We start from the raw sequence: 22,462 nt of genomic DNA on the forward strand, positions 1-22,462 counted from the left end.
TGGTGTAAAGCCCGCCTCAACGGTTGTGATTGGTGTAAAGCCCGCCTCAACGGTTGTGATTGGTGTAAAGCCCGCCTCAACGGTTGTGATTGGTGTAAAGCCCGCCTCAACGGTTGTGATTGGTGCCTCAATTTGGAAAAATTGGAAATGGGTTTGAATGGGCTCTTGGCCAGACTGACTTGCAGAGCAAATCTCAAATTTGCCGGAAGTCCGTCAGGGTTTTCCCAGGCTATGTTTCAATCCTTTACGTGTTGATTTTTAATCTCAAATTTATAGAATCCAGTGGCTTCCTGAAAGCTATGAAGACAACTTCAAAAACATCTAAAACAATGTGTCTAATGTTTAGCAGACTTGACATACAAAATGTGATTTAAAGTAAATGAACTAAAACATGCAAAAGCTTTGAAATCATGAGGGAAATGTCAGTAGCACATGTAGGTGTTTTAATTTGTTTAACAAATCGGATGTCATCCCAGTTTAGTGCATTATTAAGGGTTTCACGGCTCCAGTAATGTTGAGTCAGCAAACACCAGTCTACCCCCTCAACCGCCTTTTGTATGTTTGAGCCCGTTTTAGCATTCGGCCCCAGATAACCTCTTTCCCATCAGCCCCAGTCTTGCACTCTGAAGCTGCCAGGAGATATTAGGCTATGAGGATTCACGCTCAGAGACTCTGATACACCGTGTCCTACATGGAGTATTTACAGTGTTTAAATAGCTTTGTGTGGAGAGAAAGTAGGCCTTGAATGAGGACACCAGGCAGGGAAAGGTGACCTGGATACAGTGAGATTTTAGCACTTCACCTGTTCTATCTCAGCCCTTCACTTCCAGATCGACGTTTTACAATAGGTTAGTTCCTTGATACCATTTTTATACAAAATATAACAAAATTTCGTCTACCTCTTATTCATTTATTTTCTATCATTAAATGAAAACATTGACCAATTTAAACCACTATATTGTCTTAAGCTAATTTTAAGGTTATATCATATTTAACAATGAAATAAGTACTGTGTGCTGGTTAAAGCTTAGTCCTGGAATAGAGCTGTTTGTGTTGGCCTTGACTGATTATTGGACTCTTGCCTTAGACTTAACTATGTTATGTCTACACATCCTCTGTCAATTAAAATATGTGGGAAAGGTTCAAAGGTCTGAGGCTCCGCTGAATCTAAAGGTACTTTTTTTGTCACATACACATAGTGAAATTCATTCTCTGTTAATAACCCATCCCTCAAGTGCAGTGGGCAGCCATTTACAGCACCCGGGGTCCAACTCCAGATCTGAGCCAGTGCCTTGATCAAGGGCAATGACTGGAGAACCTAGTACATTGTTTTTTGATGGTGGGGGAAACCGGAGCACCAAAAGGAAACCCACGCAAACTTGGGGAGAACATACACACGCCCGGAACGACCTGGATTCGAACCCAGAACCTTCTTGCTGTGAGGCCACAGTGCTAACCATTGGGCCACCATGCACCCTCAACTCCAGAGCTGTTGTTTTTCACTTTTTAGTGAACGGAAATTAAAATCTTGCGGTGTAAATGTGTACACTGAGACATTGATTTACAACATATTTGTTTGTCTCCACACAGCAGCTCTGTCTGGGCCTGGCGTGTTTGTGTTTGTTGGGGGAGGCTTTCCTCTGGCTCGTTTCTTTTCTGTAAATCCCTTTTTGTGGCTGGTCGTCACAACCGTTGGCTGAGTGGATTAAAAACATGACCGACAGTCTGAAAACCACAGCCCCTAGAGGCTGCGATGTTGAATTGAACCGACAACACACACTACACTCATAATTCAGCTATTCTTGTAATCATCCTGTTAGTGGAGATGCAGTGTAAAAGTTTGTCCCAAGGGTGGTGCAAGAGGAAACGTAACGCCATCATTAAAATCCGAAGGCTTCATCCTCTGCGGGATAGAGATGTGATCAGGAAATACTATGGCCTTTAAGATTGATAAATTTCTGCTTTACAAGTGGAAATTACGGCCCAAAGGTCAGACCGTTAACAAAAACCATCCTCTTGAGTCCATAAAGGTCTGGACCAGGTTTCATGGAGATTAGGCCATTAGTTTTCAAGATAAATTACCATGCAAGTGTTGCTGAAAACGGACACTTAAGCTTTATGATGGCACTAAGGGAAATGTCAAGAGACATCACCAAATTCAGCTTCTAGGATTCACAATTATCTATAACAAATGTCAAGGCAGTGCAGGCAGTGGTTGCTGAGATTAATGCTGGGACAGTTATACGATTAATCCATTTGTTGATCATCAGACATTACATTTGCAACAGTTTTATTATTGGATTAGGTCATTGATTGAATACAAAATGGTTCCATCTTCTCCAGTGGGATCTTTTGAAGCTTGTCTGAAAGTATTTGAGAAACTGAAATCAACAGAATGTTTGCCAGTTTTTGTTGTGAATGATCTAAACCGTCAGATTCATCTTTTGTCAATTGATCAGTTCTTTCAGCACTAATGTCATATTATAAGCCTTATATATTTTAATTATAAATGTATGAAGAAAAATGGAAAGGCAAGTTATGACTAGGTAAGTGGATCATGAAAATAATCATTAGTTGCAATGGTCGGTGAGATACTGTATCTTGAAGTGGATGGATTGACGGATTGACTGATTTATGGATTGATAGATGGATGGACCTATAAACATCACCATCCTTATGACTCTCTTTTAAAACGGGATGGGAAAACAGACCAACCTATGCTTACTGTAACATTACATAAAGCACTTCAGTGATGAGGATGCGTCTGTCCAGCCCTGTTCGGGCGCACTTCCTCTAATTAGCTTTCTGGTCAGATATAGCATATAGCCTGAGGTCAGCGGTCACTACTCCATCAGGAGTCTATCAGGCTGCTCTGATGGACTGAGCATGTAGGGCAGAGTGCGGTTTAGAGACCAAACAGAGAGCAGAACTCCACCACTTGACCTCTGCTGTGAGAGGCGGTGAAGACAAAATGTGGTTAAGGTGAAAGGTCAAACAGATAGCGACCGCGTTTAGCTTTTAGGTCACTCTACTGAAGTGAAAGGGGGTTACTGCTTTCTATTTGTAGCTGCTCTGTCGTTGCCATTACGGGATGTGGGAGTGAAGATTGAAATATGAAAGGAGGAGGGGGGTTAAGGGCCAAATTATAGGCTTCAGGCTGTTCTTAGACAAATACAAATGGCTAAGCAACATAAAGGGCAAACCATAAAACAGCTTTGTTCAAGACAAGGGCCATTAGTACAGAGGGCTTAAGTGTCTGAACCAATTGTGCTGGCCCGGTCTGCAATGCATCTGAGGGGAGTGTGGTTGAGCTTGATGGGTGAGATTTAACTGTTTATCTGCAGAGTGAAGATGTGTCTATGAGGTTTAACTATAGAGTGAAAATGTGTGAAGGTATAAGGTGTGATGTATCTGCTTTTTACTGCGAACACGTAGACAAGCCGCTGCCTTTGCATATCACACTGTTCACATGCTTTTACTTAACATTCAACCACGCTGCTACCACTGGCTGTGTGCTAATTGCATCTTGAGGATGTGCACAACGCTTTGACGAAATCAGCACCCATCATGCATATACAAAAGTGTAATTAAGCCATAACACAAGCTAAATGGTGTCCACAGCAAACCATCGTACAGTAAATGAGAAGGCAACGGATCTTGACATATACTCAAAGTTATAAGACTAATAATAATGTATAGTTGCCCAGCCATGTTCACACGGTATTGCACCCAGAGTTGAATCCCCTTCCAGTTTTGTTCTTCCACTGAATACTGCTCACTATCAAACTCAGTATTTGTAGAAAAGAATTCTCCAAAACCGGAGATGATACCTTGTAGCAAACTCATTTCAACCATCAGACTTGATTTTAATAGCCTAACTCCGCCCTCCTACGTACTTCCGCTCAATTATCATTTCCCTTCAGTACTCCATCTGTGTTTGCTGTATATTCTTGGGTTTTCTCCGGCCAAATATTTGGCGGGCCAATCAGCGAACAGAGGGAGTGGCGGCGGAGAAAGATGCGAGCGAAGCCATTCGGTCCGTTGTGGCAACGCTGCCGAACATCCAGAAGTTAAAGCCCGAGCAAGAACCATCTTTGCTGAGTTGTGTTGGGGGCCATGATGTCGTGGCCCTCCTCCCCCACGGGGTTCGGGAACATTTAGATTTTCCAGCTCGCTCAGTTAGTGGTGAAGCTAAGGCTAAGGCTAGCGATGCTAATGCTAAATATAAGCCGATAGTTGTTGTCGGTCTCCCCTTTTGTTGCACATGCGCATGACATACGTCACGACCACACGTTAGCGATTGGTTATGGCAGATCCAGAGTGGCTCTGGGCAGATCCAATAGTTTTAAACTTCAACAGAGGACCCGCCTTCAAGGAAGTTAACACTTGTTAATGAATAACTGTGACCTGAATGACTGAGAACCTTCACAGACATCAGCTTTTGCAACTTTCGGAATCAACGCTTTTGTTCCCGGAAATATCCTGTTACCAAATAGCTAGCTGTTAAAGAAATGACATATATACTCAAGCGTGCAGCTGCTATGGTTTCTCAGCATTTGTCTTTCTTTTGTGTGACTAAACACTTTTTCAAAGTATGTGTGCGTGACTGAGGTATTCTTCCTGTGAGCCTCTGTCAATGTTTACCATACAGAAGCTTTCCGTTCAACCTGGTGTTCTGGATCGCTGCTTGATTAACGAGCAGCAAAGACAGAAAATACACCCACTCAGGCTTAAACTTACTCTGGTTTTACAGCAGCTTTATTCAGAGCAACTTGATTCGTAAACTATGTTTATATTGATATTTTAAGTTTGAGTTTTTCTTTGGCCGCATTTTGAGATTTCCGTGTCCAAACGACTTCAATACAATGTAAGTAAGAAGGAAATAGGGAACATGTCTTTTCAGAAACGGTCTCCCTGTTACTCTGGATAATGTGACACACTGTCAGCATTTATTTTTTTCATTATTGGAGCTACTTCATGCTGAAGAAATAGTCCCTAAGGAATAAGGAGAATGGGAAACCTGCTTGTATTTCATTACCATGAAATTTGAGAGAGCAGGCACGGAGCACAGAGTATACCAGGGAAGAATCGTCTCTAAATCCATGTGACAGCAATTTGGGTTGAAAGTAGACGCCACCTGATAGGAGCCGATCACATGCGTGTGGGTAAACCAGACAGGCTGATGTCAGCACAGAGCCTCGATAAAGATTCTGGATTTAATACGCGGTCAGGAACAGACAGGCTTTTGTTTCTGGAAAACTGGCCGCTGCCGTTGGAGCTGTGAATGGCAGCACTAATCCTGCTTCTCACACCGCAGCATTCAGCACACATGCACAAGCTGAGAGATGCACACATATTTTACAGAGACTCAATCCCCACCATTAAGGGCTACTAGTGCATTGCCCGTTTCAAAATATGCACGTTGGGAACGGGCCGATTGCTTTGCCTCTGGTTTTGCTCGGAAACCGGTTCAAAAGAGACAATGTTGTGCACATCCGTGTAGTTGCTGGTGCAGGACAAAAAAGTGAATGTTCAAAGAAGGTAGAGTCCGCAACAGCTTTATCCTCCGGAAAAAATACTTTAATAGTGCAAATAAGACACACAATCTATAAGTCACAAATTGTGGGCCAAAACTAGAGATGTTCCAATACCGATACAAGTATCGGTATCAGCTCCGATACTGCCTAAAACGCTGGTATCGGTATAAGGAAGTACTGGAGTTAATGCACCGATCCGATACCACATAATAAAGCCCTAAAGAAAATCTACGTTAAAGTTGTTTATTTAGGTTCTTTTTCCGTTACAACTGACTGTCAAAGTGGAGAATAAAAGAAAGTTCTGGGGCATTCATTGTTTGTGTTAGTTCATGTTTCACAAAGAGTTTAACCTGAGCCAGACCGACAACAGAGATAGAAATCATATCACATCCATACAGAGATAGTAGTATACAGCTGTTATACATCATATCACATCCATACAGGGATAGCAGTATACAGCTGTTATACATCATATCACATCCATACAGGGATAGTAGTATACAGCTGTTATACATCATATCACATCCATACAGGGATAGTAGTATACAGCTGTTATACATCATATCACATCCATACAGGGATAGTAGTATACAGCTGTTATACATCATATCACATCCATACAGGGATAGTAGTATACAGCTGTTATACATCATATCACATCCATACAGAGATAGTAGTATACAGCTGTTATACATCATATCACATCCATACAGAGATAGTAGTATACAGCTGTTATACATCATATCACATCCATACGGGATAGTAGTAATACAGCTGTTATAAATCATATCACATCCATACAGGGATAGTAGTATACAGCTGTTATACATCATATCACATCCATACAGAGATAGTAGTATACAGCTGTTATACATCATATCACATCCATACAGAGATAGTAGTATACAGCTGTTATACATCATATCACATCCATACAGGGATAGTAGTATACAGCTGTTATAAATCATATCACATCCATACAGGGATAGTAGTATACAGCTGTTAAAACATAATAAAATATATGACACACTGGTATCGGATCGGTACTCGGTATCGGCTGATACGCAAGTTCAGGTATCAGAATCGGTATCGGGAAGCAAAAAATGGTATCGGGCATCTCTAGCCGAAACGTTGTGTGCCTTATTTGCCCTATAAAGTATTTTTTTCCGGAGCATTAAGCTGTTGTGCGAACTTTACCTTCTTTGAATACTGCTCGGAAACCGCTCATCCAAACAACTTCACGCTCAACACTGGTTAATTCGGTCCTGAGCAACACGCCTGCCATGACATAGTTGTGTCCCCTAGCAATGGTGGCTGGTTCTACAACGTGTAAGTGTTGTGAATGAGAAGTCAGTCAGAGGCATAATCCACCCACTGTAGCAAAATCTTAAAGTGCTCATATTATGCTGTTTGGCGTATTCCTTTTCCTTTATTGTGTTATATATCTTTTTTTGTGCATGTAATAGGCTTCCAATGTGAAAAAGCCCAAAGTCCCCCCTCCAAGGGACTTACCATCTCCAACAGAAAACACTGTTCACCAACTGCTCTGCACTGTCAGGGCACGCCCTCATACACTGCTTCTGACTGGCTAGTAGTCCTTACCTAGGTACTGTCAGGGCACGCCCTCATACTCTGCTTCTGACTGGCTAATAGTCCTTACCTAGGTACTGTCAGGGCACGCCCTCATACTCTGCTTCTGACTGGCTAATAGTCCTTACCTAGGTACTGTCAGGGCACGCCCTCATACTCTGCTTCTGACTGGCTAGTAGTCCTTACCTAGGTACTGTCAGGGCAGCGTCATACTCTGCTTCTGACTGGCTAATAGTCCTTACCTAGCTACTGTCAGGGCACCCTCTCATACTCTGCTTCTGACTGGCTAATAGTCCTTACCTAGGTACTGTCAGGGCACCCTCACACTCTGCTTCTGACTGGCTAGTAGTCCTTACCTAGGTACCGTCAGGCCCCTCATACTCTGCTTCTGACTGGCTAATAGTCCTTACCTAGCTACTGTCAGGGCACGCCCTCATACTCTGCTTCTGACTGGCTAGTAGTCCTTACCTAGGTACTGTCAGACACACCCCCCTACTCTGCTTCTGACTGGCTAATAGTCCTTACCTAGGTACTGTCAGGGCACGCCCTCATACTCTGCTTCTGACTGGCTAGTAGTCCTTACCTAGGTACTGTCAGGGCACGCCCTCATACTCTGCTTCTGACTGATTAGTAGTCCTTACCTAGCTACTGCACATGTGTGACTCCCAACAAAGATGGAACAGCAGTGAAATGTCTCACTCTGTAGCTAAAACGGAGAGCTCAACACACAGGGTGAAAAGAGGAGCTGCAGCAATGTGCAGTACAATAAAAATATGATGTTTTTTTTTTTTAAATTAAACCATGTAAACCTATTCTGATATAACCTCTAAATACAATTATGAACCTGAAAATGAGCATAATATGAACACTTTAACGTTTTGTCATTGAGGTTGGGTACAAATGACTTCTCCATAGAAACTGATTAATCCCAAACTGAGCCAGAATGTGAAAGTGAACTGATTTAAAACGGCTGATGTTTTCCCATCAGTTCTTTATGTCCACAGGCTTTGACGTTTTATCAAACATCCAGATTTTTCTGTTCATCTACTGATGATTTAACCAGAAGAGTCTCATGTCGATCCAAGGCTTGAATTGCTTTAACTGCTAGTCACCTCCCATCGTCACGGAGTACATGAACCAGACGATTACTTCCAGAATCCTGCACACCATTAACAACTCCTCCCAAGTTACAACTCTACTGTATATCTTTAGCTTTTGGTCTGTTGGTTGGACATATCAATTTAGCATCCCGCTGTATTCCAGGTGCTCGATGGTGTTTTAAGCCCCCCATGTCTCCTTCCAGGCAGCGCTGCGACCGTTGACTTCAAGGCACCTAACCCTAACCTTAACCCTAACCCCAACCATTGCCTAATCCTAGGCAGCGCTGCCTGGAAGGAGACATTGGGGGCTTAAAACACAGATATTCCAGGTCACTTGGTAGCCTTTCAGAACAATGGCAGTGGCAGTCTATCTACAGTATAGAAAGTTTAATGACACATATAAATCATACAGTGACAAACCAGGCTACCTAGAGTGGTGTTTAATAGGTTCAACCTTAATGTATTTCTATTTCTCCCCACTCAGCCCTTCTCTTTTGCTCATTAGCTTTATACATTTTCTGTCTGACTTTTGTTTTTTATTGATCTCGTAGACTTTCGTCATTTTTCCTGCTCTCTCTTAATCATAAACTATATTGGCAATACGTTATAATGGTGCCCTGTGGAGGCATGGCTCTCAGGATGATGGAGAGATTCTGCTCGTTCCTCTTCTCCTCCTCCGGCCACAGTCGACTGAGCGCGCTGCTCTCAGCCTTGTGAAATATTGATAACCCTGAGGTACCCAGGCTGAGAAATTTCACTTTTCCTTCTATGGCTTTAACCCCTGAACGCTCCTTCTCCTTACAGGACTCACAGCTCAGCAGCTCTGGTTAATCATGTCTTTTGGCAGAGAAACTGTGTCGAAGCAAAACGGGTTTGTGAGTTCATGATAGGCGAGCGCGTGAAAGAGAGCTTTAACAAACCCAGATGAGGCTAACGGATGGCAAAATTCCAGCCAATTAAAAGCAATCAAGCAAATCTTTTTTGGCTTAGGAGTTATTAAAAGTGTTGGGTTCATTGGAGGTGGACTGCAGTCCTGCCGGAGCTCCTTTTGGGAGCGTGTGATTGGGTTGTGTTGGTGATGGCTTGTCCGCCGGTGCTCCAGACTAATGAAGAAGCAGACAAGGACCAGAGGTCTCTGGCCTGCAGACGCTCGGTCAGCTGGTACGATTTAAGGTTGAATATTATCAAGGAGACAAATGAGATGGCCTCAGAGCTCAGCCAGGTAAGCCTGACAACATGAGGGGGTGGGGGTAAGAATGTCTCCCATCTAGCGGTGAAATTGTATATGACAACCAACTGAATATTACTTTCTAGCCCCTCCCATTCCGAGTGTTTTAAGGGGGGAGGGGGGGGAAAAAAAAAAAAAAAAAAAAAAAAAAAAAAAAAAAAAAAAAAAAAAAAAAAAAAAAAAAAAAAAAAAAAAAAAAAAAAAAAAAATAAAAAAAAAAAAAAAAAAAAAAAAAAAAAAAAAAATAAAAAAAAAAAAAAAAAGAGAGAGGGAAGGGTTTGTTTTGTTATATAAAAAAAAAAAAAAAAAAAAAAATTTTTTTAAAATAAAGGGAAAAAAAAAAAAAACAAGAAAAGAGGTTTTAACTCCTACGTTGGCTTCCAGAGAGTATCAGTGCTATTGTTATTCTGTATATTGTACGAGATTAATAGTGCAAGGCAATGTTTACAGCGTAGGAAAAAAAAGGGGATCGTTTTGCTGTTCTGTGAGAAATTTCCCAGTAGATTTTTTGGTCCCACTCCGCTGCTGGTGTGATCCTCCATCTTCAACAGGCTTTCAAAATCGGCATTGCATTCGTCACGGTGCCGCTGAGTATAAAAGTGCAAAAGGCGGAGGTGTGTCCCTCTTTGGCTAATGTATTTTAATATTTTTTTTCCATTCCAGAGCGTGGTGAGACTGACCAAGAATGCGTAAGAAGGAAAAGATAAATAGTTGATCAAACTGTCGCACAACACACGTCTATTTTGAAGCTTTTCTGGGGCTTTTCGAGCGCATCGCATGTTCTTTCTTAGCCGATGGAGTTGCCTTGTTGTAATGGAAATTGTAAACGTTCAACCTTCAGTTCTTTAGGAGTACTTTACAAAGTGAAAAGAACCGTCTATGGCATCTAATAACATATCATTAACAATATCAGACTGCTGCTCCAATACGAATTCCAGATCTATTGCTGGTGTCAGATAATATCACTGAATAGAAAAAGTCAAAAGAATTGAAAGATTATTTTTTGGGGGCATTTTCAGCTTTTATTTTGATAGGACAGCTGAAGACATGAAAGGGGAGCAAGAGGGGGAATGACATGCAGCAAAGGGCCGCAGGTCGGAGTCGAACCCGCAGCTGCTGCATCGAGGAGTAAACCTCTATATATGGGCGCCTGCTCTACCAATTGAGCTATCCGGGCGCCCAAGTCAACAGAATTTGTTGAGTTTGTTTCTGAATCAATGGCAGTATTAACAGTGCAGCATACTTTAAGTAGATAACCTTCACTCACCATTAACCCTTACCCCCCTACGAAGGCTGGGCCGATGTGCTTATCTCCCGATTTAATACTATCACGTACTGTGTGATTCGATATATATTGCGTTTTTTAAGTATTGCGATTCTACAAGTCGTGCGATTCTTTATTCATTGCGATTTTTTTTTACTTTTTTAACACTAGACCACGGGACATGTTGAATCATACACTTCAGGAGACTTTTACTATGGAAAATCTCTACATTGCTACAGTAAAAATGATTTTTTTTTTCAGCATGTGTGTAGTCAGATATGTTCTGAACTCAAATATTTCGGTCATTGTCAGGAATTGTGAAGCAATGTCTTTTACAGCCCCTAAAGTATTCAGAAATGTAGCTGTTTGAAGGATCAGATATGGGACTTTTACTTTGCAATGTCTCTAAATTGATTTACAAAAAAGATATAACATTTACACATACAAAGAGGTGAGTGAACTATTAATGCAGGCCACACAACAAAATAACTTTTTTTGTTTCAACTTCAGCTACAGTGCTTGAGTAAACGTACTCAGTTACCTTCTATTACACAGCGGTACACGGCTGAAGAAGTAGTTTAGGTTATATGAGTTCACAGTGAGTTTCTCAGAAAACTACAGTAACATCTTGTTCCCTCCAGTTGTTGATTTTCTCCCTCCGGAGCTTTTATTGTTGTCTTTCTGCTCCTCGTGGCGAATCGATATCCTGCCCCCGGTTAAGCGCTGCAATAACTTGCGACCCGGTCCGCTGTTCTGCGGTAATCACTGCAGCTGCTTCTTACAAAGAATCCAGAAAATCTGCCTCTGTGGCTGCTCAGCACTATCTGCCAATGTAGAGAGCTATTACTGGACTGCGTGTGCTCCTAGAAAAATGGACGTAATTTCTCCCAGCTTCTTGTTAGTCCATCAATAAAGCAGACATGTCGAGGACAAAGTGTATTTAATGCTGTCGACTGGAAGGATCTCTCTGCAGCGGTGCATGACTCTCAGCTATGGAGCTACGTTTCCCCGTTTTGAAATAACCTTGTCTCGTAAAGTAGAGTTTTGCCTTGATTTGTCTTCAGTTGAACACCGTAAAGAGAAGTGTTTTGGGCAAATCAAGCGGTCGAAGACTTCACTCCGGGCCGCTTATTTTTTTAGACCTTGTATAGTATGCAGGAATAAAAAATTGACATAAAGGAAATAGTATCGGTTGCAGCCCAGAGTTTGAGTCTCACAGTGAGGCTGGATTTTCTCACTCGGAGTCTTGAACTCAAAAACCTTCACACTGCATTATAATTACAATATATTTCGTGACACGTTGTCGCTCTCACAGCTTCTTTTCTCAGTTGAACCCTCAGAACCTTCCCTGCGTGGTTCCGCAGCCATCCCACTTTTTTTCTTTCTTTGCCCACCTCCTCCTCCTCCTCTTCCCCCCCTTCATCTTCTTTTCATGTGTCGTCCTGCGGGCAGACATCTCTCAACATGATGAAAGCTGAAAGCCCAGAGGGGGGGCAAGCCTGCTGCCATCCTGGTGTCGAAGTTTAAAAAAAACGAGGCCGAGGGAGGGCGGGAGGAAGAGTGTGAGAGGGATGTACAGCTCTGTTTGACTTATTGTAATCACCCACAAATAAGCTCATCGCTGGAAGAGCACAGTTCTTTGTTTGCCTCCCCCCCTGTCTATGGAAGTCAGACACACTGGATGCTTGTTGCTTCAGCGGAATTGAATTTATCCTCATCTATGTTTTGAAGTGTTACTGTGAACAAACGGCATCTTGAACACCGTCTATAGTAATGCAGATTTAAGACCTGAGTTTAACGTGCCCATATTATGGGAAAAAAAACACTTTTTCTGGGATTTGGGGTGTTATTTTGTGTCTCTGGTGCTTCCACATGCATACAAACTTGGAAAAAAAAACATCCATGCTGTTTTGAGTGAGATACGGTTTCTGAATGTGTCCTGCCTTCAGTCTCCTGGTGAGCTGGTCAAAATCTGCACGGCTTTCTACGTCACTAGCCGAAATGAGGTGGCTAACCGTAGCATGCTAGCGCTAGCATGCTAGCTCGTTCTGAATGGCAAAACACTACTACAACACACACTAGTTCACCATAATCTACAAAAGAACTACTTCCATGTCCCTGTTCTGCAGGTATTACACATTTAGCTACTGAGCATGTAGTCTTTACCTAGCTACTGAGCATGTAGTCCTTACCTAGCTACTGAGCATGTAGTCTTACCTAGCTACTGAGCATGTAGTCCTTACCTAGCTACTGAGCATGTAGTCCTTACCCTAGCTACTGAGCATGTAGTCTTACCTGCTACTGAGCATGTAGTCCTTACCTAGCTACTGAGCATGTAGTCCTTACCTAGCTACTGAGCATGTAGTCCTTACCTAGCTACTGAGCATGTAGTCTTACCTAGCTACTGAGCATGTAGTCCTTACCTAGCTACTGAGCATGTAGTCCTTACCTAGCTACTGAGCATGTAGTCCTTACCTAGCTACTGAGCATGTAGTCCTTACCTAGCTACTGAGCATGTAGTCCTTACCTAGCTACTGAGCATATGCGCCTCCCAACAAACAAGTGCGATGCCTCACTCTGTAGCTAAAACAGAGAGCTCAATACACAGGGTGAAAAGAGGAGCTGCAGCAATGTGCAGTACAACAAAAATATGGTGTTTTTTGAAAATTAAACCATGTAAACCTATTCTGGTACAACCTCAAAATAAAATTATGAACCTGAAAATGAGCATAATATGGGCGCTTTAAAAACATTTAGCAGAAGAGTTACTTTGGGTTTTAAAGACTTTACTTTTCGACAAGCTAATTTATTGGTTAATCAATGTAAAGCACACACCGGATGATGCTGATCCGTCATTGGACTGGACAAATCGTGATGCATCTCATCATCGTCGGCCGTCAGAGTGACGCAACACAATTTTTCGGCTCGGGAGTATTCCTGGTACAGAGCAGCAATGGAAAGATTTGAGATTGTGAATAGGTCATGGGGGTGCCACGGTCTAAATAAAGTCTGGGAAACACTTAACTAGATCATGATTGAAACAAGTCTCCTGGGTATCATCTGATATGGGTGAAAGTGCTGGTGCGATATCTGCGTTTTGGTACAACTACCCAAACTATTATTATTCCGATACTTCTTTGAGAAATATAAAACACTTTTTCTACAAAACCCCTTTTTTATTACAAATATAGTTCTCGAATATATATTTAAAAAACTAAACTGTCTAAATATCATCAACAAACAAGCAGGCTGTTCTCATGAACAATTAATATAGCTACGCTAAGTGAACCACTGCAATTTTGTATGTATTCCACATATTTATTGCTGTGTGCACCACGTTGACTGCTACTGTATAAAAACGCTGTGGACAGTGTAGGGAGGAGGTTGGGCTGTATGGTTGGGTCATAAATAGAGCTGGGCAATATATCGATATTATATCGATATCGTGATTTGAGACTAGATATCGTTTTAGATTTTGAATATCGTAATATATATAAAAGTGTAGTCTTTTCCTGGTTTTAAAGGCTGCATTACAGTAAAGTGATGTCATTTTCTCAACTTACCAGACTGTTGTAACTGTTCTATTATTCACCTTTACCCACTTAGTCATTATATCCACATTACTGATGATTATTTATCAAAAATCTCATTGTGTAAATATTTTGTGAGAGCACCAATAGTCAACACTACAATATCGTTGCGGTATCGATATCGAGGTATTTGGTCAAAAATATCGTGATATTTAATTTTCTCCATATCGCCCAGCCCTTGTTATAAAACACAGGACCTTCAAGCCGGGGAGTGTGTCCCAGTGAAATAAAAGACTACCGATACCCGGGAGCGTTTCAGTCCAAACCACAATCTTTTTTTCCCCGTTGGTTTGATGCCTAAACTCGTCGTCTTCACACAACGCTCGCTTTTTGTCAGCTAAACTCAACTGCCACGACCTCTGAAAGGACATCTTCCCTGTAGCTGCCTAAAAGTCCCCTTTTTGTCGGCTAAACTAAACTACCAACTTCCGCTGATACGAGCGAAAGCTCACGGTGCTCTGTAGCCGGCTCCCAGTAACCCATTGTTGGCTAAACTCAACTACCAACTAGGGCTGCACAATTAATCGAAATGTTATCGAAATCACAATATGAACTAGTGCAATATCCAAATCGCAGGGGGGCGCAGTATTTGTTAAATGCAAAATCTGTGTCTAACCATTCTAAAATAAAGTATTGTGGTGCTGCAGAGATGTCCCGGCCTACAAGTCGTACAGACTAAAGAAAAAATATTTGTTTGGCATAGATCCTCGCAAAAAAATCACATTTCTATCTTTTTTTTTTTTTATATTTTTCAATGAAAATGAGAATAATGATACAAAAATGATCATACCCTCCAATATCGTGAATCATATCCCAATCGCAATATCAGTCAAAATAATTCTAATTAGATATTTTCCTCATATCGTGCAGCCCTTCTACCAACAGCCGCCGACAGCTCACAGAGATCTGTTGCCTGTGTCACGTGACCAGCCCGTGGTCGCCTAGTTTCGCAGGATATTATACAAATCGGTGTGCATACATTTTCATACGATGTCCCGTGAACCCGTTCTTGAGAATGCATTGGAACAAGTGATGCCAACTTTCCAACCCTTGGTTTGACAGACCTATTTCAGCCAGGTCCCATAACTCAGCTCTGGCAGCACAATGATGCTATCATTTCAACCTTCCTTAAAAGTACCTCTCACAAACTTTTCCCACAGTTGTTTATGTAGCCTCTCTGTTCAATTACCCGTGGCGTATTGCGTCAGCTTAGCAGATGTACCCTTGGTTGGTCCCGGGAGGTTGTGAGAGCAGCCAGTGCTTTTGGCCAATCAGGATGGAAGATCGTGCCGCTGGAGTGACACCGGGAGCTTGTCAGTGGAAACATTTCCTGATTTAAATGTCTGATAGGGAAGTTTCTCATTACTAACATAATCTGACGTTTCCTTCTTGTCAAGTGCGGGAGGATTCAGAACTCATACAAGAGCCATGGGCCCCACACAGTGTGTTATTGTCAGAAAATAACGCTGAATGCCAGGATGTGTGTGCATGGGTGTTTGGGAATGAGAATGGGTGGAAGTATGTGGCATTGTGAAACCCATTTTCTGCTCGGCTGTCAGCTAGATAGCTGTCATTTTTAGAGCATCTCTACCGGTTTATTGTCACCGATGTAGACAGACAGAACAAAAGGCCACACCGCAGCAGATCTGGGTCTAGACTCAAACTCACGGCCTTGTTACCTGATGAGCACCTCCGCTTTCTACAACAACAAAGACGTGTGCAACAACTGACAAACAAAAACTGACAAATACCAGCACTCCTCCTGCATTAGCTGTGACTTTAACATCTCCTCCGCTGACACTTAGAGGACACTGAGTCACTTGTAGGAAGAGATAAAGTGACTGAAAGAGACACAACGAGAAATGTGTCTCAACACTCATCAGTCTCAGTTGGCGTCACCTCCTCTGACACCTGAAGTCAGTGTGACTCCTTCTCCCTGCCTGAACTGTTCAACGAACAATGCAGAACCCAGCATCCGACTCAAAGGGAAGGCTTTCTTTCTCATTATCCAGGGTTTCCCGTAATTCAAACGGACTGATCTCTTGATTTATCCTGACTGTTTTGCTGCGACGGCAGTTAAGTTTAGGCAACAGAATGACTAGTTAGGATTAGAAAAAAAGATTGTGGTTTGGGGTAAAACCCCATTAAAATCCCCTTAAAGGTGTGCCGTAGGTAGGATTGCGAAGATCCAGGACTTTAGCCAAAAAATGTGAACATTGGCAACTTCGCAGTCCTTCCTCCCCTTTCCGCTAAAGCCCCAAACTGTCTCCTAAGGCCCCCCCCCAACAAGGGAGAATGAATGCGTGTGCATGAGCAGTGATTGACACGCAGTTAGGACCCCCCCGGCCCTGATTGGTGCATCTGAACAGGGAGCTGTGGATTTTTTATCTACCTACTGCACCTTTTAAATAGTACTTCCGGGACACAAGCACCCGTTTCCTGGGTGAAAGTCTTGGGTTTTCCCCTGAACTTCTTCCGGGACATGAACTCCGCTCCCGTGCCTGAAAGCCCTGTGTTTTAGGACCTTTGCGCTCTTATAAGTCAGCTGTCAATGTGGTGCACACAGCTATATATATATATATATATATATATATATACATACAGTACGTGGAATATATACGAATTACAGTGCGTTACTTTTTGTAGCTACAGTCCCACTCAAACGTTTGGACACGCTTTCCTATTCCCGTAATAAGAAACCGTGTGCAAACATTTGACTGGTACTGTCTTTGTACGATTACTTATAGTACGCAAACAGCATGCAACAGTAAGATCAGCTGCAGTACGCACTAAAAGTAAAAAAGTTTGCGATTTGGAACTCAGCATCTATGTCAACCCTGGTTTAATTGTTGGAGAAAACTGACCTCCTTAAGTCTGAATTGAAAGTTCAGAACTTGCTGTCAGTCTCAGAGGCGTTACGTAGCGGTCTCTGAGCTGCGCGTGGTCCGATAGAGTCCCCTCGGCGGGGGGGTCAGGGCTTGTTTAGATGCGGTGTTAGATACTGTATAACCACATTGAGCCCCAAGAGCAGGTTAAACACAGCTCAGAGAGCTTAGCTGGACTTCGGCTGTTGGCTGGGCCTCTTGTTGTTTGTTCTAGAAAAAGAAAGGGATGGATGGACTGAGGGAATGAGAAGGAGAGTGGGAACAGGAGTTCTGTTGTTTGTTTTTTTCTGCCCCACATCTATCAGCGCTTGTGCTCAGGCATCTCCTCTGTTACTCTTTCTTTCTTTTGTTTAGGTCACAGACTGTTCCTGCGTCTTTCTTTCTCTCTCTCTGTCTATCACTGTCTCTGTCTCTCTCTGTGTGTCTCCCGCCAGCAGACTGGATTAGCCAATTAGAAAACGAGCTATGAGCTCATCCGGTAGCCACGGCGACCGCTGAGAGAATAATATGAGCTCACCCTGTGAACAGAGAGCGAGAGAGTGACCTGTAACCATAGAAGCTCTTAGCCAGCTGGTCCGAGAGGGACACACAGGCCTTCACACGTCGGTACAAACACGGTAGTATCATGTAGAAGTATACTGTGTCAGACTGAGAGACAGGGGACCGGGACATAGACTTCAGCACGCCTACATGTGCACACATGTATTGGATAGTTTTCATTATAGTCACAGATAGGTGGGGATCCAACTTTAGCAGTTCGGATAACTCAACTTACAGTGTCTGCAAAAACAGAGTACCGATACCAGTGTTTTCCCACATTTAAAATCAGTAAACCTGAATGCATGGAACTTATCAGGATCATTTAACCCTTGTGTTGTCCTCGGGTCAAATTTTTATATCAGAAATATTGGTTTCTTACAACCAAATTGCCCCAAAATAACTTGGACGCATGCATGTACAGTACAGGCCAAAAGTTTGGACACACCTTCTCATTCAATGCGTTTCCTTTTTATTTTCATGACTATTTACATTGTAGATTCTCACTGAAGGCATCAAAACTATGAATGAACACATATGGAATTATGTACTTAACAAAAAAGTGTGAAATAACTGAAAACATGTCTTATATTTTAGATTCTTCAAAGTAGCCACCCTTTGCTTTTTTATTAATAAGGGAAAAACTTCCACTAATTAACCCTGACAAAGCACACCTGTGAAGGTAAAACCATTTCAGGTGACTACCTCATGAAGCTCATTGAGAGAACACCAAGGGTTTGCAGAGTTACCAAAAAAAGCCGTCGGTTATTTGACAGTTGATTATTTTCTCGATTAGTCTTTAATAGTATAATAGTATAATAGTCTCTAAAATGCCAGAAAATGGTGAAATATGTGGATCAGTGTTTCCCAAAAAGCCCAAGATGACCTCAAATGTCTTGTTTTGTCCCCAACTCAAAAATATTCAGTTTCCTGTCCCAGAGGAGAGAAGACCCTAGAACAATATTTAACAAGCTGGCATCAGAGAAGTTTTACCTTTTTTTTTTTTTTTCATAATGACTCAAACCGATGAGTCGATTAAATAAAATAGCTGGTGATTAATTTAGAGGTCGAACTCTAATCTACTGATGGATTCATGTTTGCAGCTCTACAGTTCAGCGTGCCCTCTAAACCAAATAATTACTGTTGGAAAAGTCTAATTCAGTCGGATTACTTCTACTGTAGGGGTCCTATTTTAAAGATCTAAGCGCACGAAGTGAAGCGCCTGGTGCAGTGTGTTCAGGGCGTGTCCAAATCCACTTTTGGTAGTTTGACGGCAGTAATAAAGGGTCTGTGTGCCGGGCGCCTGGTTCTAAAGGGTTGTACTTAGTGTCTTCATTAATCAGAGGTGTGTTTTGGGCGTAACATGCAATCAACCAATCAGAGATCATCTCCCATTCCCTTTAAAAGCCAGGTGTGTTTGGACCTTGGAGAATTGCTGTTATGATGGAGGATTTGCACCGTAATATTTTTATTTGTAATTTTCTGCATGTGTGTGTGCTGCTGTGTGTCCCTGTGTGTGTAACAAGCATAGTGTGTAACAAGCATAGGCTGTGCACGAGCCTAGGAGCATTTTACTAATGCTCTGTTAAAATAACAATGAAATGCTGCGTTATTGACTTTAGACCAGGTTTTTGTTGGTCAATGGCGCGATCACTTCCCGCTGCCTCAAGATAGCAATACGCCCAGAATGCACCTGAACACACCTCCCTGTAAGACCAGCACGCCCAGAATGCACCTGAACACACCTCCCTGTAAGACCAGCACGCCCAGAATGCACCTGAACACACCACCCTGTAAGACCAGCACGCCCAGAATGCACCTGAACACACCTCCCAGTAAGACCAGCACGCCCAGAATGCACCTGAACACACCTCCCTGTAAGACCAGCACGCCCAGAATGCACCTGAACACACCTCCCTGTAAGACCAGCACGCCCAGAATGCACCTGAACACACCTCCCTGTAAGACCAGCACGCCCATGGGCACACAGATGGGCGCAGGTGCATTTGCTATTTAAACGACGAGGGTGCTGGACGGGAAACTGACAACTGGGTCGGTCTTAAACTAGCAAAGACACTTGAGTCAGGCTTTCCTCTGCGTTGCGCCGGGTGCAAAACAGGGCCCTAGGTCTCCCAATGGGACATAATAGCAAGGTAATTGTGATAACCAATATATTTCATAAATACTATTTTCCTACTGTATGATAAAGTTAAAGTTACTATTTCATTGTGCAAAGAAGAGCACTTCAACAGTATCCATGTTCAAATCTCACAGTGTCTTAAAGTCAGGATGAGCTTAAATAATCATAACATATTGATAAATTCATAATGTTAATAAATGCATGAGTGTGTTTTGTTTTTTTCATGACGTGTGATTTCAAAGAAGCAGCGAAAACGCAACTTAAAGAAAAGAAAAATGAATAATGATAAAAGAAGAAATGAGCCCCACTTATCCTCATAGACATGTCAGCCGAGATGAAGATCTCTCTGAACATGGAAATACCCAAAGCCTGATGCAGACTCCCCCGCTACGATGCCAACTTTAGTGATATCACAGGGGGAATGAACTCCTTTGCTCATAAATAAAAGTAGAGAAGGAGGGAAAGGAAAACGTGCAACGTCCTCCTCCTCCTCCTTTTTCCCATCCCTCATGTTTTCATCCACACCGCTGAGTTTGGCCAGCGGGCAGCAAACTTCAAAGAGTGTGAAATTGAATGTCTAGACGTCACCCCGTCCACACACACACACACACACACACACACACACACACACACACACACACACACACACACACACACACACACACACACACACACACACACACACCCCTCAGTCCTATTTTCCTTCGGGCAATTTCTTTTCTTACCCTTTTATACACAACAACAACAAACACAGCACCGCGGAGTCTTCTTTCATGGTACTTATATATTTATTAATTTCACATAGAGGGCGACAAGAAAACCTGTTTGCTCTTTTGATTCATGATTCATGATTTGCAGCACAAGGCTCCAGACCGACCTTTCACACTTTGCTTTTGTATTTCGGTGTCTCAGTGCAAAATCGGTTGTAGCCAGACGTTGCTTCACAAACCGGTGTGTGATTGGATTTGTTGTTTGATCACAGCTGGAACCACAAATCAGTTAAAGCTTCACTAATCACTATTTCTTACATTAACAATGTATCCAATGCCGGCTTTTAATGTGTAACTTAAAGTCCCAGTGTGTAACGTGTTTAGTTGTTCATTATCAAAATCTGTGTTTCCCGTTCACAAACTTATACTTTTTCATGAATATTAACCTCCACCATCAATTCCAAGTATTCCTATTGGCTTGAAATTTAACATTTGCATTTGCGTGACAACATTTTGCCTTCCTGTGAGTGAACAATCTGCACCTGGGACTAAATGGTGCCCTCACGAGAAACCTTCAAATCAAAAGTCAAATCGGATTTGGAGAATTGACCTTTTTCACAGCAGGCATTTTGACTTGTCATAGTAGAAAAGCACAGCTGACATTGATAACCTTAACGATGGCTCAGTTCCATCAAGTGTCCCAGTAAGATATTTCAGGGAGTCAGCATGCACAATACCAGGACCTCTCCTAAGTGGAATGCAGCCATCATTAATGGTTTAATACCAGGACCTCTCCTAAGTGGAATGCAGCCATCACTAATGGTTTAATACCGGGGTCTCTCCTAAGTGGAATGCAGCCATCATTAATGGTTTAATACCCAGGGTCTCTCCTAAGTGGAATGCAGCCATCAGTAATGGTTTAATACCCGGACCTCCTCCTAAGTGGAATGCAGCCATCAGTAATGGTTTAATACCAGGGTCTCTCCTAAGTGGAATGCAGCCATCAGTAATGGTTTAATACCAGGACCTCTCCTAAGTGGAATGCAGCCATCATTAATGGTTTAATACCAGGGTCTCTCCTAAGTGGAATGCAGCCATCAGTAATGGTTTAATACCAGGACCTCTCCTAAGTGGAATGCAGCCATCAGTAATGGTTTTGAATACACCTGGGCTTTTCCTACTATACATGTCAACATGTCTGCCGTGAGAAAGGTCTATTGTGACCCCCTCTACTCAGGACAGTTTACTATTAGTCAACAGCGTCTAATTAAACATCCCTGTGATGGATTCCACTGATCGCTGCCATTCCATTGAAATGAAATCATTTTGGCTTAGCTTCACTGATGACACAGTAGGGGGATCACATGTCCATCATGGAAGCCAGATTACAATTTGCTCTGGAGCAACCAGAGAACACGTTAATTGGATTTTTGCTCCCAGGTGGGAAGAACTGCCCCGATTTTTAGATGAGCGCCAAAACCAAAGCCTTGTGTGTAACCGATGATGATAATTGTTGAAGTCCTCGGTGGCCGACCCGCCCCCCCCCCGAGTGTGGAGCGTTGTTTGCTTCCCATATCTCCCTCCTCGTCTGTCATTTTCAAAGCGACCCACCGTCAGTGAACTCTCAGCCGCTGTAAGCAGATCAGCTTTAACAATGAAGATGGGTATTGGTGAGGCAGTGAAAGAGCACTCCCTTTTAGACGCCTCACATGTCACTCTTTTTTCCTCGACGCTGTCTCTCCAGGGACTCCCCTCCCCTCTCTTACCGTCCATCAAACTCCTCTCTTCCACTCTCGTCTCTCCTCTAATTATTAACCTCCCTCCTTCTTTCCCTCACTCCGCCTTTCTTCCACCATCATTAATCCAATTAGACAAAGTTTT

General features: G+C 42.6%; 1 protein-coding gene across 6 annotated transcripts in view; it reads left to right on the top strand.

Moving 5' to 3' along the window:
- The window catches only part of mast2 (microtubule associated serine/threonine kinase 2), a 275,716-nt gene that overhangs the window by 121,706 nt on the left and 131,548 nt on the right, over positions 1–22,462 (top strand). The window contains exon 1 of one of the 6 annotated variants that reach the window (XM_039812503.1): positions 9,291–9,449. The exons of the other annotated variants lie outside the window; for them this stretch is intronic. Coding sequence (XP_039668437.1) covers positions 9,306–9,449 — 144 coding nt within the window. The 5' untranslated portion in view covers positions 9,291–9,305. Of the gene's footprint in view, positions 1–9,290; positions 9,450–22,462 lie in introns of those variants that run through there. 6 annotated transcript variants of the gene reach the window in all.

This window comes from Perca fluviatilis, chromosome 9 (assembly GCF_010015445.1).
Source record: "Perca fluviatilis chromosome 9, GENO_Pfluv_1.0, whole genome shotgun sequence".
NCBI lineage: Eukaryota > Metazoa > Chordata > Actinopteri > Perciformes > Percidae > Perca > Perca fluviatilis.